We start from the raw sequence: 27,385 nt of genomic DNA on the forward strand, positions 1-27,385 counted from the left end.
GCCCCCACCGGCCTGCGGTCTGCGGGGCCGAGCCGGCGAAGCCCGCGGGCACGGGGACCCCCGGCGGCGGCCGCTGCGGCCACGCCCCGCCCCGCCCCGCCCCGCCCCGCCCCGCCGCGCGAGCCGCAGCCGCACCACGTGGTGACGCACGCACCCGGAGCGGCAGCCAATGGGCGGTGCCCGCGGCCACGCTCGCGCAGGCAGCCTCGGCGAGACGCTCCGCCCCCGGCGGGACGCTCCGCCCCCGCTGCCCCCGGCCCCGCCCACCCCGCGCGAGCCGGCCGCTTCCCCGCGGCGGCCCCTCCCTCCCGCTCCCCGCGCCGCGCGGCGCCGCCTCTCGCGAGACGGCTCACGGGGGCGGGGCGCCGCGCGTGATCTCGCGAGAGCTGGGGCTGCCCCGCCCGGGCCCGCTCCCCCGGCCCCCCGCTCCCCTCCCCGCGGAGCTAATATGGTCGCCGGCGATGGACCCTGTCAGGCCAGGTCAGTGGGAGCGGGCCCGCCGCCGCTCGCGGGGCCGCCTCTGGCCTCGGGGGCCGCCGTTACCGCACCTGGCGGGACCCCCGCGGCCTCGCCCGTTGCCTCGTCCTCCCCTGCACCGGCCGGCGGCGGAGCGGGGCCGGCCCGGGCCGACCGCGGCCCCCGGCGGCGTGAGGCGGGGCGGAGCGGTTCGCGTCCCGTGCCTCGCTGGCCTCGTCCTCCCGCTGCCGCTGCGCGACCGTCGGCGGCGCTTTGTGCGGGAGCGCTGTCCTGCGCCTGCCGCGGGCGGGAGCGGGCGGCCCCCCCGCGGCTCTGGGGCACCCGCCGCCCCCCGCACGGGCCCGTTACCGCCCCCGGCGGCGGCTGCCCCCCCCCCCCTTCCCCGGGAGGCGCTTTGTTCTCGGCAGCGGTGGGGCCGGCTTCGGGGCTCGCCGCGGCTGCCCGGGGCGCCTGGCCGCGGGTGTAAGCCCGTCCCGCCGGGCCTCCCGTTATTCCTGACGACCTGTTTTGTTCCTCCTTGGGTGCCTTCCGCTGCAGACGCTGCGGCCAGCGAGGGATGTGGTGCCCGTAAAGGATCTGTTGCTCGTAGGGCTGCGGCCTAAGCGGTACTCGGCTTAATTTGGGGGTTCATCCTAATTGTTTGGATGTTCCAGTGACGCAGTTTTTGTTAGCTGTTGATGATGATGTATTTGCTTTGTAATGAAAGTGTAACTGTGGTGTTTTAAGATCAAAGCAAACAAAGGGTAAGAGTTCTGCAGCAGACCCAGTGTTTGGTATTTGTGCTCCCAGGAGCAGCTCAGTGATGGCAGATCTAACACCATTTTCCCCACTGTTTGTAATCTAGATTTTATTTCCTTAAACTCTTGCTATAAGAAGTTCTTTAGGCCTGAGGGAGTATATCATTGGCACTGTCCCTTTAGTTTGCTAGCAATTGAATTAAAACGTTCTTTTTGTGAACCATTACTTCTCTTCTTAAGTTATTTATTCTCTCCACCTAATTGCTGTTATGAGGCTTATTTTTGTCTCTTGTTTGTTTGTCATTAGTCTGGTACTTAATGCTTTATGTTTTCTTCTACATTAAAACCTGTATCTCTTATCTGAGTTAGTGAGGTGCATTTATCCTGTTCTGTAGATGGTAAACTGAGACAATAAAGGTCAAACGTATTCAGGCGTGTGCCTGTGCTGATTACTTGCATGACCTGTATATACCCAGTATTACGGATACTTTTAAAATTCATTTTAGTCACCTATCTTCATCATTCGGTGTCTCAATCCATTTAGGAAAATTTCCATATTGTGATTTACTTACAGTCCAAAGGAACATTCTTTTTGGTAAAATCAGAAATAGAAAGCTGTTCTTAAGAGTCCTCTATCAGTGCTCAAACCTTCCATTCTTTTATGGCTGTAACTTTTTTTGGGTTTTTTTCCCGCAGGAAGCCCTTACCAGCCCGTAATTGAAGCATTAGGAAACTATCCACAAAAGAAGTTCTACAATGTCTCAAAGCTTGGAGGCGCCAAGTATGGTAATGATACTTTTTAGTTGTTTGTAATTAGGATGGTACCAGCAGTAAACATGCACCTCTTACTCTGTAAGATGTTGGGAGATGCAGTTGTATATTGTGAATTCATAATAGGTGTATTTGGAAGCTTGTCATTTTCCAGTCTGTTACTGCTCTATGAAGCTGAAGAGGGTAATACTTCGTGTAGCTTTTTTTCGGTAAGGAAGAAAGTATAGGTGTTGCTGGTGTTTTCAGCATAATTTCTGGGAAAAATGAAGTGACAGAGAACTCCTGTGTAGTATTTAAAAAATAAATACAGTTTTTACTATAACTTTGTACTGCTTCTTGGTGTTCTACTTTCACCTTACCAGCAACTTCAGATAGTGGGTAATTGTGTGTTTACTGGAACATAGCTTCTGCTGCAATTGCTGCGGAAAGATAAGGTTTTGTGGTATTCATACAATTGCTTAATCTCAGCATGTCATTAGTATGTAATATAACACAAAGTGGTGCATGCCAAAAAGACTTTTACTGGGTCTTTGTGTCTGGGTGCCTTTTGAAAAATAAAAAGTGTGTGTCCATGTGATGGGGGAGAGGAATACATGCAGATGGAGAGAGCTATAGATCAGTGTCAGCTAGAATAGGCTTTACTCTGGTAGATAATCAAAATATACTTTATTTTTTCTTTGCTTTCATGTTAAACTCCTAAAATACTTAGCTGAGGTACATATTAAAGGTATTTCTGGTTTTTTTTTTTTTCAGTTTTGCAAGGTCTGAATTACTCTCTTGTATTCACAGAATGTGTTGTGTTTCTTAACTAAAAAATTACCAGTGAATATTTCACTTTAAACCCATATTTGACAGCAGTAATTACTTCCCTGTTGCTTCAAGGGAAGAGAGAGGGAAGCTAGTGCACAAGGGCTGCTGAAACTTTTGTGCAATGGCTGTGTGCTCTTGCAAATTTCTACTACTTGTAGTAATGAAGTTAATCTTTCAGATAAGCCTGTAAGAAGGAGGTAGAATGTTTCTGTTTGTGGCTTTGTCCAGGAAGAAGCAGTAGTGTGGTAGTAATAAACCCAGTCAGTTCTATAGCATTTTTTGAAAAGCCCTGTGACAGCAGTAGAAATATAAACTAAAATAACATAAAAATACTGCTTTCTGCTAAGGTGTGCCATAACACTTGGAGCAGCAGCAGATATTCCTGACGATACTTGGAGGAGTCTAAATAGACTAGATAGAAACTTCTGTACACAGACTGGAAGCTTCATATGCACTATATATTGGCGAGATATTAAATACAATTTAGATACAGTGTGGGACAGCGCTGATAGCAAATCCAGCATCTGAATTGCTTATTGCATGTGTTGCTGGGACATTAATTTTGGGGTTTTCCTGTTTGCCCTCTGCCTTGGGGCTTCTGACTATAAACTGACAATAAGTGCCTGCTAACATTTACATTAGTAATCTGATTAATTTAAATTGACTTATTTGCCAATATGCTAGGTTGAATCTGATTTTCTAGTATTTTAGTTTTCAGTTATGGGGAAAATAGAAGCTAGAAAGAGCTCAGGATGATTTAGGGCAGAGAGGGTGTCTGGAGATCTAGTCTAGCCTGTTGCTGGGACTAGTGCTGACTTGGAGAGCCTTTCTCAACTGAGCTCTGCAAACCTGTGAGGATGGAGATTCCACCACCTCACTGGATCCTGTGCTTAACCACCCTCCCCATGAACTTCCTGTTCCTTGTATCCAATCACAGTGTCCCTTCCTGCACCTTGTGACTTTTTTGTCCTTTCACTGTGCACTTCTGAGAAGTCAAGCCTCACCTTCTCTGCAGTTCCTATTAGGTTGTGGATGACTACAGTTAACTCCCTTAGCTCTTCTCAGGGTGAGCAAACCCAGGTCTCCCAGCTGCTCCTGTGTGTCTGGTACAGCAGGCCCACAACTATCTTAGCAGGCCCTTTGTTGGATGTGGTCTCATTTCATGATCTCCTGTATCCTGGGAGGCCCAAAACTATACACAGTATTGCAGACAGGAGCTTGCCAGTGCTTGATAGAGAGCAGTTGCTTCTCCATAGCTGATCGCTGCTGAGCAGCCCATTGGGCAGTTAGGTTTTGCTATAAGGATGTGCTGTGTATTACTTGTAATCCAAGAAAAGGCAAAACAATTTCCTTTTTGTAACTTGGCTTTTAAGTAAGTGGTGCCATTACAGCTAATTAGACATGGTTTTCATGACATTCCTACATCGAGTGACTTGGCTAATTAGACAACAATGGATAATATCTGAGACACACACAATGAGAATAGAGTCAGCAAATCCTATATTAATAGTTTGTAGACAAACCACTGGATCAGGTTGAGACCACCAAATCTAACTTTTGTTAAAGCCTGAAATTACTTGTTTCACTCTCTTCCTCCACCTAACTTTTTTATATGTGTCACTGTTCTCAGTCATTTGCCTGCTTGAGTGGTGCTGAAAATAATGGGATCTGGGGAGAAATGTGAATTAGTCGACTTTTTTTGTCTGCTTGCAGTGAATAGTGACATCTGCTGCTTTTTTCTCCTCCCACTTTTTTCATTCTCATTTTTGTGCCACAAAGCTGCTTCTGGTCAATACCTTAATCCAGACTGGTAACGAACTAACTAAAGTTGTATTTAGTGAAATGTCATTCTTGTTTATATTTTATTAAATGTATTTAATTTTAGGGCACATGGCAGAATAGTTTCTGGTCTTCATATCGCAATTTTAAAAAAATATTCTGGCGTTGGATGCTTTTGGCTTGATGTTTCAAGTAATAAAAAGGTCACATTTACAGTTAAAAAATATTTTGGGGTATTTGAATTGTTACTGCTTTTCACCAACTCGGATCAGTAATCCCAGCTCTAGATTGCTTGCACCTCTCCTGCCAGCATAGCATACCTTACCTTCTCAAGTGTCCCTGTCTTAACACAGAGCGGCCCAGCCATGGGTGTCTTCCATTTAGATCCCCTAGGATAACTCATCTTCTGCCATGTGTATGTTATGCAACTCACTGTTCCATATTGTGTAATGGAGAACAATCCCAAAGGCAGCTGGAGAAGGCGGCTGCTGTAGCCCTCATCCTGCCAGTTACTAGCAAAGGGGAATTCTTTAGAAATGGGAGATTGTCATTTTTAAAAAAAACAAACCTGTGTAACCTGGAGGTGTTGCACTAATTAAGTCAGTAACTTTGCTTTACCCTAGATACTCTGCCTTATTCCATACGAGTGTTGTTTGAATCCAGTATCCGTAACTGCGATGGCTTCTTAGTGAAAGAAACAGACGCTATGAACATCTTAGACTGGAAAACAAAACAGAATAATGTTGAAGTGCCCTTCTGTCCTGCCAGAGTTGTTCTTCAAGACTTTACGTAAGTGTGTATGTGCACGCCAAAACCACTGAAGTAATCTGTGTAAACTCAGAGTTGTATGTACAATTCTCTGTCTTAAAAGTAAATAGCACCCAGTTTTTTGATACTGAAGTATATCTTTCTTGGAAAAGAAACCTGTGCACTGCTTCTGCTATCCAGCAGATTCCTCATGGTAATTCCATGTGGTGCAAGGATAGGAGTTCTTCGTAGGGTGCCCTGGTTTTGCTGCAAGTTGTTGAGGCTGAAGCTGCAGGCCTACAAGGAACACTTCACAGGATAAGAGCCAAAACATGCATGCAAGTGCTGACATTTTGGCTGTAGCCAGGTGGTTGGCAGTTCACTGAAATACATGGAATTCTTGCTTGAGATAACCAAAGATTAAATACTGCTTACTCCACAAGTATATGTAATACAATTGTATCTATGAATAATACATATATTTAAAAAGAAGTCTCTTAAGATCTTAACTTTCTCTGTGATCTATATGGAATAGCTAAAAGGGCAGCCCTTCACCAATTGGCAAATATTAAATTTAAGCGGTTTTGCTGACTCATTAAATATATATCTATTAAGAAGTGAGATAATTAAAAAGAGGAATTGTGATATTAATAAAAATGAGGTCACTTCTGCTTACCAAGCAGAGTCAGGAAGATTTGTATAGTACTGTGTTATATAAATATAACGTAAACTGTCCTCCTCTCAGTTTTGTACTTCAGTTATCTATGTAATAGCCTTTTACAAAAATATTCTTGTTGCTGTTCAACAAACTATTTAAAGCAAGCTATTGCTTGCCTCAGAAATGGCTGGCTCTACAAGAAGAGTAATAATACATGTGAAGATGTTCAAATGTAAAACACCAGCATTGCTTGCATAGCAAGGTTCTATTGTAAAGTTAATAACCTAAAAAGTGATTTGGTAGTAAAGTACCATCACAGTTCAGAAGCATAGCAAGACAAAAGAGAAATGTAACTGTTGTGTTTGAGATGTTTCCATATTTTTGTTTGGTATGTTATCTTCAAACATGCTGTTGTGAATGAGTACCAACTCCATTAACTTCTGAAAATGTTTCAAGATCTTTAAAATGTAGACAATAGAATAGTAGAGGCTTGTTACCTGAAACAGAGCTTAGGTAGATCTAGAGTTAAATAAGATTAAAAAGAAGTTTGTATATTTTTGTGAGCTGATGTCCCATGTTGCTGTACTATTTTGTTTTTCTGTCTGTTAGTGGAATTCCAGCAATGGTGGATTTTGCTGCCATGAGGGAAGCTGTGAGGAGTGCTGGAGGAGATCCTGTGAAAGTCAATCCTGCCTGCCCAACTGATCTCACTGTTGACCATTCTCTGCAGATTGATTTCAGCAAATGGTAATGTAACTTGCTTTTTTGATGAGCCATACGTTTTTGTCTGACACTGAAGTATGGATTCACTCTGGTCTTGGTACTGTCCCATCAAATGATTTGTCATGTGTGGATCCCTGAAATTAGACCTGATGGTATCTGAAAGAGGGCTGGATAAAAATGGATAGAATAATTCTTGAAGGAGAGAAAGAATGACTGTGAGGGGTTATAGATGAAGCTGACTGACAACCCAAATTCTGCGTAAGAGATTGCAGAAATAACTGGGTCTGTCTTGGTTACTAGAAAATAGTATGTCTTAAACAGAATGAGGCAGAGGGAGTTTGTAATTTTACTTTGCCCTGTTTTTACTGTTAAACAACCCCCTTTTTTTTTTTTTTTTTTTTAAAATGTGACTGCTTTGTCACAGGTCCAGAGAAACAGCTTGTAATCCTACTGGACGTATTGAAAGACTGTCATTTCAGCCCATAGCTTACAACTGATTTTTTTTTTATGGGCCTGGATTTTACAACAGATTGAAAAAAGTTGCATATATTTGCAGAGAAGTGTACTTCTAGGAGTCTGGAAAAGTATTGGGACTGGAAAACTAGCAGCATGGCTCCCCTTTTCTGGGAGGCAATAATGTGATGAAAACAGCCTGGGGCTGCCTTTTGCTAGAAATATAATACCACAGAAGAGGAAAACCACACGTTTTATTTGGTGTTTGCTGAAGTAAACGGAAAATAATGTAGCTCCCTTCCACCTTCTCCCCTGCCCCCTCCATCATGCAGCCTTTCAGACTCATGCAGAATTGTGTAAATTTTTCAAGCTCTTTGGGAATTTTAAAAGTTCATGGAGGAAGAAGCCTGTGGTCAAATGGACATGGGTGTGAGTCGTTTCTGTAGACATTCCAAATACATACAGGGTTTGTTTGGTTAGTAGTAGAAGGGTGAAGAGTCAGAAGCTACAAATGATTTCTTGTGTTGCATGTGCTTTGTTTTCTCTTTTGTGGTCTGTCCATTCTTGTGTCTGGAGGGACAGCTGATTTGACTGCAATTAGGCTAGCCTAAAATTATCAGAAAGACCAAGTGTTGGCAAGAGGTCTCAGCATGCTGCTTTATAATGATAAATCCAGCTTCTGTAGTTTCACTTTTGGAAAGATTACAGGTTCTCAGCAGCTGCTGGCCTATGATAAGAAACCCTTTGCTATGGGATGGTTTGTGCTGCTTTTATATAGCTTCCATCTCCTGCTGATGAGAGGCTTCTGGACTAAGTTGGGATTTAGACAAGGTATTCTCTGAGGCCATGGAATATCCTGTAATTCGATAACTAAGTATCTTTCTCTGTTACTGAAGCAGAAGAAAGCAGTGGCTTTAGTTACAAATTCATGATTTGGTAAATATTGCGAGGTAAAAAATCATTCATTTTTTACAACAAGCTTTCTTTGCTGTCATGTGAAGACTGAATGTTGTACAAATAGAGAGTAGCATGCTATATGGACTTTATTTTTTTAAAGAAAACCCATAACTTCTATGTCTTCTGACTTTAATAGTGTATAAAATTTATCTGAGCCTTTGAGAATTTGTATAAAAAGCCCAATTAAGTAATAAAGTTGTGTTTCTTTCCTTGAGAAAGCTTTGTCTGTAATCATTCTTCTTTGGAATCTCACAGAACATGTGCAGCACTGTCTTAAATAAACATGTTCGGTAGGTCTGCCACTTATATGAGGCTCTACCCACACTTTCCAAGTTCAAAACCCCGTGTTTAGCCTTTGCAATGTTGTTTATAAAGATTCTGGTCTGTTGTGAACAAATAAAAGAAGTTGTTTATGTGATGTTAATCTTTCAGACACTCCAGTTCTGTTCACTTATTACCACGCTACATTACTTAACTAAGCTTTTCCAGTGGTAGTGTACTTTGCAACAAGGTTGTAGTAAAATAACTTTTTTTTTCAGACAATATTTTATAATCTGTTGAAGGGATTGCAAAAAACAAAAAAGGCAAAATTCCTAATGTCTAAATTAATCTTCTATTTAACGTTACAGTGCAATACAGAATGCTCCAAACCCTGGAGGTGGTGATCCGCAGAAGCCGATGGCAAAGCTTTCTCCACTCAAGGCACAGCCTCGGAAGCTGCCTTGTAGGGGGCAAACTGGCTGCAAGGGGCCGTGTAGCGCTGGAGATTCGGGTCGCCACTCAGGACAATTTTCTGCGCAGATTGAGAACACACCTATCCTCTGTCCTTTCCATCTGCAGCCGGTGCCTGAGTATGAAAGCTTCCTTTTTTGAATTGTTTTACCCTTCTTTGTTGTTAAACACTGCCTATGACAGTTTACAGTTATGCTACCTTTTTTCCAGACAGCCTTCTGTACTCATCTTCACATGTGCCACAGACAGGCTTCAGCATCTAGAAGGTGGTCTGATATAGCAGATCTGAATTAGTCTACAACAAATCTTTATTTTTACAAGAAGGGCTTTACTAAACACAGTGCAGATGGCCAACTGTGACTCACGGCTGTGATTTTTTAAAATGAAATTTAGAGACTTCCCTTTACAAGGACGACAAAGCATAAGAGTAGTCCTCTGTTTGTTACAAAGTAAACCTCAATGAATAAATCAGTGAAGCATTGACTTATTTCTAAAAGTAAATTTCAGTTTTTCTGTGAGAACTTTTCAAAAGTCTCTGGCTCTTAAAGATGAACTAAGAACTACCCTATCCATCATCCCCCAGCTTCTGCAGAATCACAGTCCATCTGTCACGGAGTCAAAATTCAATGAATATCCTGCCTGTATGTAATGGCCCATGGGAACTTCATCTATCTGCCTCTTCCAGATTTTCAATATTATGAACAGATCATTGCGTACCATTCCATCTATGACAATTACATGCAATCATCCTCCTCTTTCAGCTGCCACCTCTTTTGTCTGATCTGTTCAGTTCCCTATTTTCCTGTGCCAGACAGGTGTAGAATTTAAAAGCTGATCAGATATGTATCCCACAGTGATACGATGCTGATGGTCTTGTTAATTTTTTATAGATATGCAAATATTCCTGCTCAGTACAGGTGTAGGAATGCAGAATTAGTTATGTTTTCAGCAATATTGATGTTTCTGGTAGCAAAACAGCAGTGGTATTTATTAAGCTGCAGTGTGAATGATGACTGTCCCTCCGGGCTTTGCAAAGCAGTGTAGCTGCTAACCTTCTGGCACTACAGAGAAGAAAGGGAAGGGTCGTGGTGTAAAATACACGTCTAGAAAACTGAGGACTTCCTGGTACAAAGCAAGTGTGCTCCCTTCTTTGTCCGCCTTCTCAAAGCAGAGGTTGTTCCTCTTAAATTGTGTATTACTCCTTTATAATGAGTATCAGTATCTTGATAAATAACACTTGCTAAGAAAAGGTGGTTCATTTTATGAGACTGTACTGATGAGTACTTCTGAAGAAAAAAATGGTGGCTTGGAGGCAAAAAATACAGAAATGGACAATAGTTACAGTTGCCCTGATGTTCTACTGAGTTGCTAAAGGGCTAGTATTGAACACAGAGTGTTTTTATGTGAACTAGTGAACATCTTTGTTCTTTATTGAATTTTGAGGTGTGCAACCTGTGTAAGACTACTGATTACCGAAAAAAAGCTGTGGATTGCAGTACATGCTTGGAATAGAGCTCTTAAAATTAGTATTTTTGAGATCAAATGCTTTAGGCAAACTGTACCTAGAATAAACATGTTCTCAAGAGCAGCACAGATGAAATCAGTTTTTTATCACTGTTTACAGAAAGCTTGCTGCAAGGAAGGAATTACCTTTGTTCTAATACCCACTTCAAATAGTGCTGCAGGCTTAAATGAGTCTTTCATCGAACAAGCAAAAATAACTTGTTCTTCTGTAATTAGAAATAAATTATGACAGTGCTTGTATCTTGGTATCTTCCTAGGCCTGAGACAGTATTGAAAAATCAAGAGATGGAATTTGGCAGAAATAGAGAGAGGCTTCAATTTTTTAAGGTATGTCTCTGTGTGAAGCTTGTGTTGTGTTTTGGTTGTTTTAAGAGCTTGCTCCTTTTGTCTACCAGTGTTTTTAGATGATAAATGAAATGTAATCATTTGGAAATGTCAGACTCTCAAATCTGAATTTAATACGGGAACTGAAAATTGGCTAATAACACGGTTTGTGACTTTGAATCTAAAAATTGTTAGGCAGTGGAAGTTTGAAATCTAAGTGTCACTTAAAGGGGATATAATTTTTTGTAATTCTCACTTAAAGTTTATACTGATTTGGTTCTTGTCAGTGTGAAGGGCATGGACAAAGTAGGTATTTATGAAGCATTAGGCTTTTTAATGAGCTCAGTGTCTTAGGTTGCAGTGAGTTTCTGGTTAAAAGGTTCATTATTTATCCATGCTTCTCTTACAAACCTTACTGAAGTTGGAAGTGTTGACCAGAAGCCCATATTGAGGCATTGCTGCTCTCAAACTAGGCAGCAGTGCTGCTAACCTTGTTTTTAATTGAAGTCTTGTGTGATGAACATCGGCGGCTTTGTTGTTAGCCAGGGATCTGCAACGTTGCTATTTGATCCTCATCCACCAGTTTAACATGGTTTAGGAATCCAATGCAGAGATCTAAAAATCTTTCCATATAGGTAGACTAGGAGGTTTCTTAAAGTTGCAGATTAGCTTTTACATTATTAAGGAGGGAAACATCCAGGTTGAATCTTGTTACAAGTTTCCACGTCAGCTTTTTTAAATTTTAGCATCCTGAGTTTGCATGTAGCAAGACACTTCTCTAAATTGCATCTTCAGTCTCATCCAGGAGTGTATAACCTAAACTAAATTCTGCTGTAAATAGAAGTGATTAGGTTCTGTTTCTAAATACTAGTGTTAGCTGTGCTTCAGATCAGTTGTGTGAACTGGAAGGCAAGAGATTTATGCAGCCCTGCTTTTGAAAGGTAGGTATGAATTATTGATTCAGCCTTCAACAGGAACTGAATGAATGATTTTGATGATTAAGAATGTGTAGAATCCAAGGGGATCATGTACCTCTGACAGATGAGCAAAATCCACTCGCATAAATAGCAAGTAGTGTTTTATTGTATGTTAGTTGTGTCTTTTCAGTTATGTTCTAGGAATTGAATATACCTTTTTAAAAATGCAACTCTTCTTTTTTTCCTCATTTTGGAAAAATTACAGTGGAGTTCCAAGGTTTTCAAGAATATTTCTGTAATTCCACCCGAGACTGGAATGGCGCACCAAGTGAACTTGGAATATTTGTCAAGAGTTGTGTTTGAAGTTAAAGATTTCCTCTATCCAGATAGCGTGGTTGGCACAGATTCTCATACAACCATGGTAAATGGCTTGGGTATCTTGGGCTGGGGTAAGTATGCTAAGAATAACTTGATAGCACTTCAAAAGGCATACTAAAACCTTACTGAGAAATACTTTCTTCCCACTGGATATTTCTATCTCAAGCGTAACAAACTGTCTTGAATTATTCTTTAGACTGGTTTTATCTAATCTCAGCTAACATTTCTTTCCATTGAGAAACTGCTTTTTGTAATTTAAAGAGAAAATAGCCAAAACCCAATTGGTACTCAAATAAGTGATGTTTGTAACGCAGTGTAAAATCCGTCTGAAGGTTTCTTTTCTCTTGGAAAGCCAATTTCAGGTATGAAATACTTCTTGGTTGACTAAAGTGTAACGTCAGCAGTAGTCTTGCTTGATTTTATTTTTCATGTACAAATATTTAACAGAGGACTTTTACGTTTCTTGCTGTAATCTTTAGGCGTAATAGAAAGGGTTTTATTAGATTTTAGGATCTCAATATATTTAGTGTCAGTTACTTAAGCTGATGAAAAGCAACCTAATACTGTTCTTGCAGGTGTTGGGGGGATTGAAACAGAAGCAGTGATGCTGGGGATGCCAGTGACTCTCACCTTGCCTGAGGTGGTTGGGTGTGAACTGACAGGCACAGCCAGCCCCCTTGCCACATCCATAGATATTGTTGTGAGCATCACAAAGGTAAGAGTTTGATGTCTTTGCAAATAAAGCAAAGTTTGTTGCAAGTTCTACCAGTGATGTTTGAGAACTGAATTAAATGCTGGGACTATTTTTACTGTACTTTTAATCATGGCAGTGCAGAAAGATACAAATAATTTCAAACCATTTTTATTTAATGGTCCTTTATTTAATGGTCCTCCAAAGTAGTGGGTTTTTTTCTCTTCCCTCCCTAGAGGTTTATTTACAGGCCTTCTTTCACTGAAAGATAATTAAAAGTATGTGTGCAGGGCTGGGGGCAGGGGAGAGAATCCCCATTTTAATTTTTTTTCCTGCTGGCAGCATGTAGGCTTCTTTAGCTCAGAAACTTTTTCTGGATACCCTTTTTGTTCTGAATTCCACAAGTTCTATCTGTGGTTGTAAGCTGGTAAAACTCAAGAAGATATTTTCTGAACACAGGGTTTTGCCAGGGTGGCACAAACTGTCACTGTTGTAGTAGCAGGGGAAGAGCTAGCATCAAAGCACTGAAGAGCTGCGATGGCTTTGAAAATACATTCTTCTTTCTGGCATGATGCCTCAAGAAGTGTTGTATCTGTTCCTGACTAGGAAATGTGAAGAACTCTGTTGCAGATGGAGGTGTGTTTTTATTCTGCCAATTTCCAGTGTAGATTTTTAGAACGCAGTATGTTAGGGGGGCTGTTTTAAATGTTTATGACTTGCAGATTCCGAATTGTTGCAACAAACATTGCTTGCATTGTACCTCTTACCATAACACCTTGTTGTGTGTTCTTTTAAACAGCATCTTAAGCAAGCTGATGTTGCTGGAAAATTTGTTGAGTTTTTTGGGAGTGGAGTTTCCCAGCTGTCTGTAGCAGACCGAACCACAATAGCAAATATGTGTCCTGAATATGGTGCTATTCTGAGCTTTTTCCCTGTTGATAATGTGACACTGAAGCACTTAAAGCATACAGGTAATGATGAAATTAAAATAGTAATTCATTGTAATAGTGTTTTAGCTATGTGGCAATACATTTTTTTGCTTAAACTCCATAGTTCTTAAAGAGTGGTTTTCTGCAGAGTTCTGCTGTGGTTTTAATGTATAAAATTCTCCTGCAGAGTAACAGGCTGTGTCATGAGATATACTTGGCTACAACTTTTATCCTGTAGAATCTCATGCATCTGAGTAATACCTACCACAAAAATTGTACCATATGTATTTACTGTTGGCTAGTTTTGTGTGATGCTTAGTATGTGGCATTTGGGTCAGAGTTATTTACCTGCTTTATTGGCATGGATGTTTTCTTGTGGCCTCTTTTGTCTCCGTGTATTCCATGTATTTAAGCGAGGTGGTAGTTCCTGTATGCACAACACTGGCATGTGGGTAGCTGACTTGCACCTGAAGTTTGCATCCAGTCTGGTTCATTTGTCTAATATCTGATTTACTAATGTCATGTTATTTTTCAACATCCAGTGTCCTTGTTTTTGAAGGCCTATGTAAACATTTAAAAGAAAAGTATTAAGAAAATTCTCACTTACATTTTGAAAAGTATATGGAATACAAGTCTTGTTGATATGAAATAAATCCTTTAATCGCCTGTAGATTCCCTTCAAAATCTAAAGTGATTACTAGAAATAAGAGAAACTGCAAAACAAACCACAACATGTTTCTGATTTTTTACTAAGATTTTTTTTCCTTTGAAGAGCATTAATTTCAAGCTAAGCTAGAAGGATGTCAGTTCCTTATCAAGCTACTGCAAATAGAGAAAGTCACTGGGTAACATATCAAAAAAAGCTCATTCACATTAGTAAGCCCTTCTGAAACTGAAATCGGTCAGTTTTAAATATGAGTTTAACATTTGTCATTTAATAAAAACATGGTTTGTCTGGTCAATGCAGAGCAAATGAAACATTTTCTAACAGTAGCCAGCAATACTGGCTATTATCAACTAAGCACATGATCTGTATTAAGCAAGTAAATCTTAACAGAGGGAAGCTTTATGGACTTCAGGGACAAATCTGTAAATTCAATTAGAGTTACAGCTGCTAGTGTTGGAACAGCTGCTTTTGTTCCTTGATATAAGAAGGAAAGTTAAGCCAATTTAAAAGAAAAAAGTATTTTAATTCATGTATCATTCTTGAATAGCTCCTGGAGGTTGATGTATGGAAGTGGTGTGCCTTGAAACAAAGTAATTTAGGTGATATGCTTAAAACAGTCTTAATTTCTGAGAACGGTGTGTTTTTATTTATTCTTTTAATGTCACTTTTCTCACGTTTGAAATAACCTTCCTAAGGTTTTGACAAGGCCAAGCTTGAGGTCATGGAAGCATATCTTAAAGCTGTGAAGTTATTTAGAAATGATGAGAGTTCTTCCAGAGAACCTGAGTATTCCCAGGTATGCTTGAAATGACTTGTTTCTGTGTGTTTGATTCTCATAATAAATAACTACTACTGATTTAAAAATTTTGTCTCCCGCTGTAATTTTCATTGCTTCAATAAAAGTTGCATTTATTAACTCACAACTTTGAGAAGCTGAGTATGTTTGCAAAATGTAGAGGGCATGGGGGAAAGAAGGGAAGTATGATAATGTTCTTGTCAGCTAACAGATCCTGAATTCCTGCTGCTTCTGAGTGATCTGGTAATTCTTATGGATGGGAGAAAAGTTAGGGATAATAATAAAACGCTTTGAGTAAGATGAACAGCCTCTTACAGTGGGCAGTTTTGAAAACGGAAGCCCAGAGTTTTTAATGTCTCGAACATTCAAGTTTTAAACAAAATAGGTCCTGGATATCTCAAGAGTATATTCAATGTAATGTTGGGCTGGGATCGATAATGCATGCTTTTTCTCTGTTTATTTTTTTTTTAGGTAGTGCAAATTAGTCTAAGTTCTATAATTCCATATGTCAGTGGCCCGAAGAGGTCCCAAGACAGAGTGGCTGTTAATAACATGAAAAGTGACTTCCAAGCCTGCTTAAATGAAAAGGTTTGTATGACTGATGTACTCTTCAGAAGGTACTTCCTATAATCTATGTGAATAAATCTTATGTTACTTATTCCTTGCATACCTGCTGAGCCCTCCTTATTACTATATAAACAGTTTATTCAGTGATACTCTTTTCTTGCTTGACAAGTGTCCTGAGGGTAGCTAGTAAATCATAGGTGTGTTAGCAGCATGAGCTTCCAAAAATCCTTAAATTCCCAGTTTAGATTGCTCGGGGGGGAAAAACTTGAAGTAATAAATAGTGTAAACTTGGGAAACGTTTTCTCATTTTCCGAGGTTTTTTACACAGCTGTATTTAACTGATTTCCAAAACAGAATTACCATAAGAAAAGAAAACTCATCGTATCTTAAAGGAGATGCAGAAAGACTTTCAAGATTTGCAGCTAATTAGTGTTCTGGGTTCTTAGCTGCAAGCAAAAATCATTTGCTTAACTTGACTTCATAGAGGAAATGGTTTTACTCTGAGGGTGATGATTTTGGTTAGGAATATGCATAGGTATCTAAGAATGCAGCTAATACAGGAATGCATCTTCATTTTTAGTGTTTATCATTAAAGTTGAAGACCAGCAGCAGTATTAGAAACATACACAGACACTGTAAAAATTCTTTCTGTTGGTTTTAGCATTTGTGGCTTGTAAGGAGGTGTTTAATACAGAATGATCGGTTGTGCTGGAGAGGGCAATCATGGATCACAGATTGGCTGAGGTTGAAAAGCACCTCTGGAGGATGACAGAGTGCTGAAGAGCTGGAGGGTGTGAAATGTTAATTGACATAGTCTGCTTTTAGTTATCTTCCAATTAAATTCTTGGGTATGCTTCTAATTCGGAAACAAGTATTGTACAGAATCAGACATGTACTTGTAAGGGGTTGTTCTTTCATGTATAGCAGGAAAGGAGTGTGAGATCAGCCATCGTTTGACTGGCATTTGTTCATAACTGGTGCAAAGTTAAAGCGGTTATGAAGAAAGAAGGATGAGACCACTGTATACATGGAGAGAGGCTCAAACTGAGGACTGCTTTTAAAATCTGTTTAAGAGTTCCTAATGGGATAGCTGAGTATTTTAAAATGAGGATTCACTTGCTCTTGCTGTGATGTCATACTTTCTGTACTATAATAACTGCTAATGTGTTTTTGTCATCTAGTCTGGTGTTAAAGGGTTTCAGATTGCAGCTGAGAAACAGAATGACGTTGTACCTGTTCAGTATGAAGGAAATGAATACAAGCTCTCTCATGGCTGCATTGTCATTGCTGCAGTAATCAGCTGTACAAATAATTGTAATCCATCTGTCATGCTTGCTGCAGGTATGTTGTGACTAGTGACAACTAACTTGATCTTAATGGTGTTCCCATGCTGACACAGCCTTGACCCTCACCTTTATAGTTCTCTATAATGACTTGACCTAAAGGTTTGAAACTCTAAGCTTTTAGCCTTAAACTTGTTATATGTTCTGGAGATTATATAATGAAAGTTACTTTTCAATAATACAATCACAAAGTCTGTGTCATAAAACAGTATTTATGACAGTAATTACAAAATACTTGCATTTGGTAGCATTTCAACAGGTAACTAGTTTTAGGGCTCTCTTCAGATGGATGCACATAGTGACACAGTTGATGCAGGAGGTGGGCTTTAGCTTTGACTCCAGCCTGGATGATGGTAGCTTGAACTATGGTTAGCTGCAAAATCTGGAAAGAAAATCCATATAGCTGAACAACTGTTGGGTGCTTTAGTGGCCAGTTAAGGAGTGTGTGCTGTACCTTCCCAAGCTGCACACAGCTTTCCCAGAACAGCTAATCCTCTGTCAGACCTTGCTGTCCTCTTTTGAGGTCCTCTGTGGCCAAGGCAAGCTTCCCTTTGGGGCTGTGGCCTGTATCAGAAGAAGAATAAATAGATTTGCATCGTCAGCTAGAAAATGGGAATGAGTTTTTTTTTCTTACAGAGAAGAAAATGGCCATCTACTTTATAGGAATGGGAACAAAAACCTGAATAGTATTGTTATGATTTAAGAAACTTCAGGCGAGTAGCGGCTTTATTAACTTAATAAACTGAAGGTCTCCTCGTTTTCCTTTTAATTCTTAATTTAACTAAGGTAGCATTGTACAGATGTTCTTTTGAGGGATATGCAAAACATAAGATGTCTCTCTCTTTTTTTCTTTTCTTTTCTTTTTTTTTTTTTGGTAGGACTCTTGGCCAAGAAAGCTGTTGAAGCTGGCCTAGCAGTTAAGCCCTACATAAGAACAAGTTTATCACCAGGCAGTGGAATGGTTACACATTACCTCAGTTCAAGTGGAGTATTACCGTACCTCAGTAAGCTTGGGTAAGTTGTGACTCCTAATTCACTTGGCATTTTAGGAAAATAGTAGGCAGGGGTTTTATACAAGTTGATAAACATGGTTGCTGTTCATTTTAGGCTGGCTAATTCTTAATTTACTAGATAGTCAGCAAGTATTTAAAGTGACATAAGTTGTTCTACTCCATTTTATTCTCACCTTACAACTTAATATGTGTAGATCTCTGCCTTATCTGAGCTCTGTTTTTTCAGTAGCTATCTGCTTAACTGTAAGTGTCTTACAGGACAGGATGCACTTGTTTATATATTTTAAAAGTGGAAGTGGGATGTAAATTTACCAGGACAATCTGTGTTAGTCTTTTCTTAACATTGCTGCTGTCGTGGGTTGTTTAGCATGCTTTTGATTGCTTCGTAGCAATAACAACTAGATTATGTTCATAATTTTGTAACAGTGCCCAGTTGTGCTCTGTGAGGGATATTACCACCTTTGCTTTGCCATTATGTATAGAACTAACACCATCTTGAAATACTTTATTTGACTCTACTTTGATCAATTACACAAATGTTAGCTTGTATCTTCCTGCTTACATCAGTGAGATGTAGTGTCTGCTGTTCATTTTCTAAAAAGTCTAATTGCCAAAGGAAAAAGTCCTCATAGCTAATAAAAGGAAAAGCTGTTTGCTAACAAATTGCTTGTAATAATTTAATGTGTTACTTGATTGGTTTTTTCCAATGTAGGTTTGAGGTTGTTGGTTATGGGTGTTCAACCTGTGTTGGAAACACTGCCCCCTTGCCAGAAGCCATCAGGAATGCAATAAAACAGGTAAAGCTCTACAGCTTGTGCAATACAGAAATACAGTTCTCACCTAGTTAGCCATCAAGAAATACAGTAATCTGTGCAAAATATGCTTTATTGTTGGTTTGGACTTTGTGTGACATTTTTGCATACGTGCATGTCAGAGGGAAACTGTGGTAATTTATTGCTACATAAAATAAATGTAATAGTATTAGTAGCATACAGATATAAATTACAAGATAACTACATAGAATCTAATCTTATGGAGGAGGCAACATGTAGATTGTTTCCTGAATAAGAGGAGTGCTTTAAAGAGCCGTTGTGCTTGAGTGATTTTAACCAGCAGTGTCTAAACAGCTGCAGCATTTTTCTCCTGTGAAGCAGAAATAAAATAAAAGAAATAAGACAGGAGTTCACTGAAGTGACTGGAGAATACATCAGAGGGTCAAGAGTGAAAAGGAGAAGGAGGAAGGGTAGTGGGGGAGAGCAAAATGCCTTTAAATCGAAGTGTTTGTTAGAATAAATATTTGAAGTAGAATGCTAAAAGCACATCTGACTTAGTCAACGAAAAATAGCACAAGCTGTTGAAGTACCACAGAGTCCTAGAAAAATATATATGGGTCTGCCTTTCAGGGTGATATAATTGCCTGTGGAGTATTGTCTGGAACAAAGAACTTTGAAGGACGTCTCTGTGACTGTGTCCGTGCCAACTACCTTGCTTCACCACCGCTAGTAGTTGCTTATGCTATTGCAGGCACTGTTAGAATAGACTTCGAAACTGAGCCTTTGGGTAAGTAATTCCTTACATCTTCTATTTCTGCATCTAATGCATACATAGAAGAGTTTCTTCATGTGCGTTTCAGTATATAAAACCAGTATATTTGAAGAGAAACCAGTCATATTTGGTGTTGCTTGTAGCTAAAGCAAAGCATCCACTTAACTGATTAAATTCTTTGCATATCTGGTACCATCTGTGAAGACCTGAATATTTACACATTTATATTCTAATATAAAGTGCAATATGTTATTCTTCAAAATTACTATTCTGTTTAAAATGTTCCTCAGGCACTGGCTTTAATGGCAAAAGTATTTACTTACGAGATATTTGGCCCACCCGAAAAGAACTTCACACAGTGGAGGAAGAGTGTGTGATATCATCCATGTTTAAGGAATTGAAAGAAAAAATGGAGGTAAGAATGGTCTTTTGTTCTATCTAACTTAAATATTGCATTTTATTTTAGCTTTATAGTATCTTCCAGTTGAATGTGATTGACTTATAAGTTATTTCCATTACTGTCAAGGAGGACTTAACTGAGATGGATACTTGTATTAAATAGCGGTTCTTAAGTAATATCCAATGAGGTAACTTGTAGTATGTAATAAAAATTAAAAAGAAAATTGCCAGTAAGTCTTTGGTTTCAGAATGTAAGCCGATCATAAACCAATTTCTCTGTTCTTTTTGGTTAAAATTTTTTCTTGTAGAAAGGAAACAAACGATGGAATTTACTGGAAGCACCTGAGTCAACTTTATTTCCCTGGGATTTAAAATCTACTTATATTAGATGTCCTTCCTTTTTTGATAAACTTGTAAGTACATGGATCTGTGCACCCGATTATATGTGTTGCATTTAAATAAAGGAACAGCTATTCCATTAAAACTTCAATGTTTAAGGAACAAATTTGATTATCACTAGTATTTCTCAGTCTTGAATACTGTTTGTATGTCTGGAATGAGGGGAGCCTGTACATCAGTGTGGCTTTGTATGTTGCAGATGTGGTTTATGTCTAAGGGTCTTGGAAGAAAAAGGTGTTTCTTACTTTTTGTTGTTGGTTTTGTTCCCTCCCTGACCCCTCCCTCTTAGGCCAAAGAACCGGTTTCACCACAACCAATTGAAAATGCCCATGTCTTGCTCTATTTGGGAGATTCTGTAACAACAGATCACATATCCCCTGCTGGAAGCATTGCAAGGAGTAGTGCTGCTGCTAAGTATCTGACTAACAAAGGGTAAGGATTTTCATATTAAACAGCTTTAATTGTATCAGAGGACTGCTTCACTTGCCAAATAATTGATCAGCACTGTTGCTTTCCTTTATAAATACCTGCCTGCATAAAGTGGAGATCATTCGTGGATTATATACGTGGATAACACAGCAACTGGTGTTTCTAAGTAATTACCTGTCTTGCAGTCCCAGCAATCATCTTTCTTTCAGTCTCTGTCTAAGGTTACAACAAACAGCTGAGACAAACTCTTAAAAGAACTCATTCTCATAGCTGTTGTTACAGTAACATCTGCTGCCAAATGCATGCCAAAGCACAAATAATTCGCTGATTTACAAAGCAGGTGACTGGTGAGGGTAGTCGCTGTCACTGGCTTCAAGAACAGTCAGACAGATGCACAGAACACATCAGAAACATACGTAGTTTTATAAAACTGGGCTACTTTTTTTTTTTTTTATGGGATTAGTGCTCTGACTTACCTCTGCATCAGTCAACATCCTGCAGCAGTTAGTGGGTGTCTTTCACCTCTGAAATTCTGAAAAGACACAGAGCACTATACAATGCTGAGCTATGCAGTGTCACACCTCTGCTGAAGAGTTTGGAAATGGTATTGTTGCATTATACTGCAAAGGTCTATTGTTGTTACAGTGTCAGTGAAGCATGATAAAACAGCCTGTGGTGTGGACTATTCTTTCGAACTATTTGGTCTGAATGAGTAGTATTATGAGAAAGAAGGAATTAACAGGCCTTTCATCCCAGGATGGTGGTTTGATTTATGAGAAAAGCTCTCATTTTGGGACAATACTTGTTAATAAGTACATTGGTAGAGGTAAGAGGATTAGTGAACAGGCTTGTTTCCTAGAACAGTCTCTCCATAATGAAGTGCTGTAATGTTCATAGCACTTATTATAAAAGTCATAGAAAATTAATTTAAAACTGCAACTTTTCTTATGAATAATCTAGCAATGATATACACATTTTGTTCATGATTTATAATAATTATGTTGAATAGTTCTTTACATCTTGCAGTGGAAACTTAGAGATGCTGCAGTAATTACTATAAAAATCATAATACCGTTTTAAACCAGATAATTTAAAAATAACTGATTCCCTTTTAAATACTGCTTTTATTCTAGACTTACACCTCGTGAATTCAACTCTTACGGAGCTCGAAGAGGTAATGATGCTGTGATGACAAGAGGTACCTTTGCAAATATCAAGCTTCTGAATAAGTTCATAGGAAAACCAGCTCCTAAAACAATTCACTTTCCATCAGGACAAACAGTAAGAATACATTTGTTTGCATAGCTACTCTGCAGTGGTGATGCAGATTTAGAACTTGCTCAAACTATTTCACTTTGTTATTCCACAGCTAGATGTGTTTGAAGCAGCAGAACTGTACCAGAGAGAAGGCACACCTGTAATTATTCTTGCAGGAAAGAAGTATGGACTGGGTAGCTCAAGAGACTGGGCTGCAAAAGGGCCTTTTTTACTGGTACTGCTACTTTGTTTGGTTTTGGGGTTGTGTTCTTGTTCTTTCTGCAAATGCCTGAAAACATTGTTTAGTTTTGGGCATCAGTGTGTTTAGAAACTTAGTCTTGAATATAATGCCACATTTTGTTTTCAAAGACTTCTCAATAATTTCTTTGCTAGAATCTTCATAGAAGAGAATCACTAGTCAGGATAAATCTGAATTTCCCAATTATGTACTTTACCATCTCAGATCCAGACTGTGAGATAAATTAGAACTTAACCTAGTGCTGACCTCTGGTCTCTGTGGGGTATTAGATATCTAGCTGTTGGAGACTAATTTTCATTAATACTCAGAACATATTCTGAGTCAGCCATTTATTCATGTGGAGTAATGGAAGCAGCTACACTCAGTCTGGGATTTTCTGCCTGCTAACTACAGCATGGTCACTGCCTGTTAGAAGACTCCATTTTATACTCTGTGGGCCTGCTCTGGCTTATTTGCTTTCAACTAGCTGTAAAGCTAAAAGATGTTACCTGCTTACTTACCAAGACTCTTACAAAGTACTCTCTTTACTCTTCAGTTTGAATTGCAAGGTTTTTGACATTTATGTAGTTGAAGTTTATTTTTGCATTTCACTTTGACTACTGTACTGAAATACAAACTTGTCTTGTTGCAGGGTGTTAAAGCTGTCCTAGCCGAAAGCTATGAGAAGGTTCATAGAAGTCAGTTGATTGGAATTGGCATAGCTCCACTTCAGTTTCTTCCTGGTGAAAATCCAAGTGCTTTGGGTCTCACTGGCAGAGAACAATTTTCTATATTGTTTCCTCCAGAGCTGTCACCCGGAATGACTTTGGATATTAAGGTATCTTTGCAATTTTTGTTAAATTCCTCTATTGAATGTGCTGACGATTGAAAGCACAGAAAGAAAGTTAAACCTGATGATCGAAAGCAGGAAAAACCCAAAACTTAATTCTCTTTGAAAGTAAGCTTACAGTCTTAAAGTTTGTCATGGCTATTGAAGTTTCCCAAAGTACATATAGAATTGTTCTTTTTATGTAACTTATTATGCAGCCTGAAATTCTTGATTGTTCTTTTGGGCATTGTTTTCCCTCTCATGGGCACTGTACTAGGGTAGAATTTGAGTTGTGTCTCTTCAGGCTCTGTTAAAGACAAGGGTGTGACTTGGAGGCTTCAGCTTTCTGTTCTATGTAAAGGAACCATGTGCCCCTAAGAACACACTTTGTGCCATCTTAGGGAAATGGCTCTTTCTTTGTTATCAATAGGTAGGTAGCATGCTCCCAGCTAGAGCTGGACTGTGCAGTAAAATAAGCCTTCATTCCGTTCCCAGCGGTGTCTCGGATCTGCCATAGCAGATAAGCGGGTTAAACTTGCTTGTGTTCAACGAAACTTGAGGTTAGAATGTTAACTGAGAATAAGCAAGGGGAAGTGGAAGCAAAACTCTTAATTGGTCTCTCTTTTTTTTTTTCTTTTGAAGACAAGCACTGGAAAAGTATTCAGCGTGATTGCCTTGTTTGAAAACGATATGGAGATAACTTTATACAAATATGGTGGAAGTCTAAACTTTGTGGCTCGAAGATTCTTATAGTAGCTACTGACTCTATGGGTATCTTGCATAACTGGTAATTCTGAAAATGCCTTGTGTGAACCCAGGAATCTGTACTGTGGAACTGCAAACAGTCCTAGTGTGCTCAAAGTTACTTCGTCCATGGATGTAAAAGATTGTGAATCATTGTAACTGCAACAAGATCCTTCCTGATTTTAAATAATATTCTAATGGTGCTATTAAACATTGCTAAAATCAACATGTGTATTGTGGCAGAGAGCTGTAAGTATGGAGGGGATGTTTTATCAGACCATTTTGTAAATAAACTATCCGAAATCTGACATGGATTGTGCTGAAGATTATTATGTAAGAAGATTTTCCACAGTTGTTTTCGCTCGGTTTTTGCACCTGTAAATCTGTGTACTGCTGTTTGTTGGTTTAAGGGCAGCAGATGGTATGGAATGTTAAAGGACAAACAGAATTATTTTTTTTTTTGCATTCAGAGCTTAAAACAGATGTTCAGTTTTGAATTTCTTGTTCTTTGGGTTATGGGCTGAACAGAAGGCAGTCCACGTGAGGCCCATGGTGTCCTGTATAGCAGATCATGACTTTCTTAACTTTATCATGGGGGTTATATTTCATCTGGATCCAAATTTAAAACTGCTCACGTTATGAAATACTGTGTGCTAAGAAGTATGGGAAACATCTCTGCGTTTTAAAAAATGCTCACAATTATTTTGTTCATGCAGGTGAAGTGTAGCACCCAAGCTTTTTGGCAAGCTCCAGTGTCCTTCAGTTGAAGTTTGGCATATCTACTTCAAATGATGCAGTTTGTCATTTATGACATCAGTCTTTACTGTACTGTCTGCAATATCACTAGACAAAGTACCTCCCCTTAGTATTTTAACCTTTACAAATCTTTGAAAACATTTATTAGGACTGTTTAAATTCCTCTGCTTTAAATATGACCTGTGTCTGCTAAGTCATACTTGTCTAATGTTAAATAGCTGAGGTAGCTAGCCTGCCTTTTAATGCTTTCTAATATGCTGTTAGTTTACAGCTCTTCCAAACAACCATCAAATTCCTCTGCTGAAGATCCCAGAATACTGAACAAATCCGGCTCTTACGCATTGCAACTTCCATAAACTTGTCAGCACATTGATGGTAAAAACCCTGTTCCATATTTAATATTAACAGAAGATGCAGAGTTTCTGCAAGAGTGCTTGTTTTACCACTTAACTAAGCATTGATAGCCTCTAATCTGTGCAAGTGAGTCTTCAGCTTCAAGATGCTATTTCTGTGCTCCTGTATCTTGAAAAGCTTCATAATACCGCTTACGGTTCATACAGAGATTAATTTCTTTTGGAGAACAAAACTGCAGTAACTTGCTTATAAACTGTCAGGATTTTGCTTTAAGGCTTTTTGCTCTTGATAAACATAGTCTTAAATATTTCAAACCTTTTAAGAGGACTATATTAGCTATATTACATGTGCTTTCAATTTATAACCAGACACTTGCAAACTAACAGGTGCACTGTTCAAATCTTTAACTTGTATGCTTCTGACATTCCTTTAAGAAAAAAAAAAATGCCCCTTGGCATAATTATATCATTACAATATACTAATTGTTTGGCAGTTGAAATGCCAAATTAATTTGACTTCCCTGGTGTAAATTTGATACGCATTTTTTTATTTTATTGGGCAAGGTCCTTGGAAGTTTGAAATTCTGTATGATCTGGTTTTATATTTCACTAGTTTTGTTGTGGTTTTCTTTTAGTCAATATAAAAACCCTTCTGGTGCCTCCCACCATTGATATGGGTGATAAATCAATGCATTTTTCAATACTATATTCAACTGACTGCTGAATGAGCTTCTGTTCTGTGGTACACTTTTTAATAATTTTATCCAGAATTATTGAGCAGATCTTACTTACTGTACAACAGTGTCTAGTACTATTTTTTTTTTCCCAGCTCAAAGGTATATTCTTGATTTAGTTCAAGAAAATGCATGATTCATTATTGGGGAGCAAATAGGAATTTAGTGCTGTCACATAATGATGCCTCATGCATATGATAAGTAAAACCACAACTCCAAGCATCTTTAAAACTTTTGTAACTGCTAATGCTTGAGCAGAACACAGTCTCCCCCCCCACTTCTAGTGCTTCAGACGGAGACAGTGATCCAAGCCGTGTCAAGGTAAACCAGTACTGTGATGTTAAGTGCAATTTCAAGGGATATGACTTATCTACAAGTTGTCACCGATAAAGCTCGTCATCTCTTAAGAGACACGACGGGTTTTGTTACCATAGCAACTACTTTTAATTCTGCTGTGCTCCTAGGTCTTAAAAATCAATGAAAGACAGCTTTTGAGCTGCTATTCAACTTGAGGCTCCTGCTATGGTTGCTGCAGCAGGTCCAGCCCGAATTACTCTGAAGTCAACAGCATCTTTGAGCTGGGCAGAGTGACTCCTGCCTTTAAGGGTGGTGGGTGCTGTGAGGAACACCACCGCATCTCCCCACCCCCTGCTTCTCCCGTGGCAGTGGCCTGCCGGTGAAGAGAGCACTTGCCCGATGATCCATGGTCATGTGCCTGCCCCCGTCCCTTGCGCAGCAGGGAACGTCCTACAGCCCACTTCCAGCCAGCGGCAGAGGGACGACGTGTGACTTTGGCCACGCTGTGGGGATCCAGGAGCTTCAGATGGGCAAGAGGGACATCCGCTTCCTGGCAGCGGCAGGACACTGCTGTGATCACACACAAAACCATTGCTCTGTTAGACCTCTTTATAGCATCTTAAAGCATAGGAGGAAATGTACCTTTCTGAAGAAGTGACTCAGTGTGTTAGATGTATTTAACCTAGACTTCTCCTTTTTGATTTGGGGGAAGAATCTCTTTAAATTTTTCTAAATGTTTTCTCTCCTTGTGCCCCTCTTCCTCCCTCCCCCTCCCAGCTTTGGGATAGTGTTGATGTTTATACATTTTACACCTTAAGTATAAGGATATGAAACTATGTATATTAATCATATTTAAGCAACTGCAAATCAGTGTCTACTGTTTAAAGCCAACAGAACAGTGTAAGTTTTAAGTTCAGTTAAGTATTGTATAGATATCTCAAGTTCAGTTGATGACAATTGTGCATAAAATGTTACCGATGCTGTAAATTATTTTTAATAAAGAAAATTGTATCACAGTTCTCATATGTCACCAACTACTTTGAATAGATAGTATGTAATACACTTAAAATGGTACTGTAAGTACGTATGAAAGGGTGGGGTGAATAAGGAAAAGGATATAATTATGCATGTTTCATTTTCTCATTAGGAGTGTCTCATGTGGGCTTTCAGAGCATGTTTAGTTGGTGTAGAAAGAGGTTTTCTGTGCTAACTGAGCTTCAGATACTAGTCTGGATATTATAACTATATCAAATGTTTTGAATAACCCATTTCTTCAGGAAAAATCCTAATTTAGAATCTAGATCAAATCCTATATTAAAGCAAGCGCTTGACCAAAGTTATGGTTGTGGCACATAAAGCTTACAGCTCTGACAAGATACTCAGAAGTGATTTGGAGGTTCTGATGCTGACCC

The 27,385-nt window shown here is 39.4% G+C and overlaps 1 protein-coding gene across 1 annotated transcript; it reads left to right on the plus strand.

Moving 5' to 3' along the window:
- The first annotated feature begins 401 nt into the window (after positions 1 to 401).
- Positions 402 to 26,992, plus strand: IREB2 (iron responsive element binding protein 2). Its single transcript, XM_074917113.1, has 22 exons — positions 402 to 480; positions 1,911 to 2,000; positions 5,198 to 5,363; positions 6,589 to 6,726; positions 8,742 to 8,963; positions 10,626 to 10,695; positions 11,875 to 12,058; positions 12,563 to 12,702; positions 13,478 to 13,649; positions 14,970 to 15,070; positions 15,542 to 15,658; positions 16,819 to 16,978; positions 17,859 to 17,994; positions 18,706 to 18,790; positions 19,397 to 19,553; positions 19,829 to 19,953; positions 20,246 to 20,350; positions 20,626 to 20,768; positions 21,899 to 22,046; positions 22,135 to 22,257; positions 22,913 to 23,098; positions 23,732 to 26,992. Exons 1-22 carry the CDS (start codon positions 462 to 464, stop codon positions 23,840 to 23,842), a joined length of 2,898 nt encoding a protein of 965 aa, XP_074773214.1. The 5' UTR covers positions 402 to 461; the 3' UTR covers positions 23,843 to 26,992.
- Positions 26,993 to 27,385: the final 393 nt, after the last annotated feature.

This window comes from Athene noctua, chromosome 13 (genome assembly GCF_965140245.1).
Source record: "Athene noctua chromosome 13, bAthNoc1.hap1.1, whole genome shotgun sequence".
NCBI classification, from domain to species: domain Eukaryota; kingdom Metazoa; phylum Chordata; class Aves; order Strigiformes; family Strigidae; genus Athene; species Athene noctua.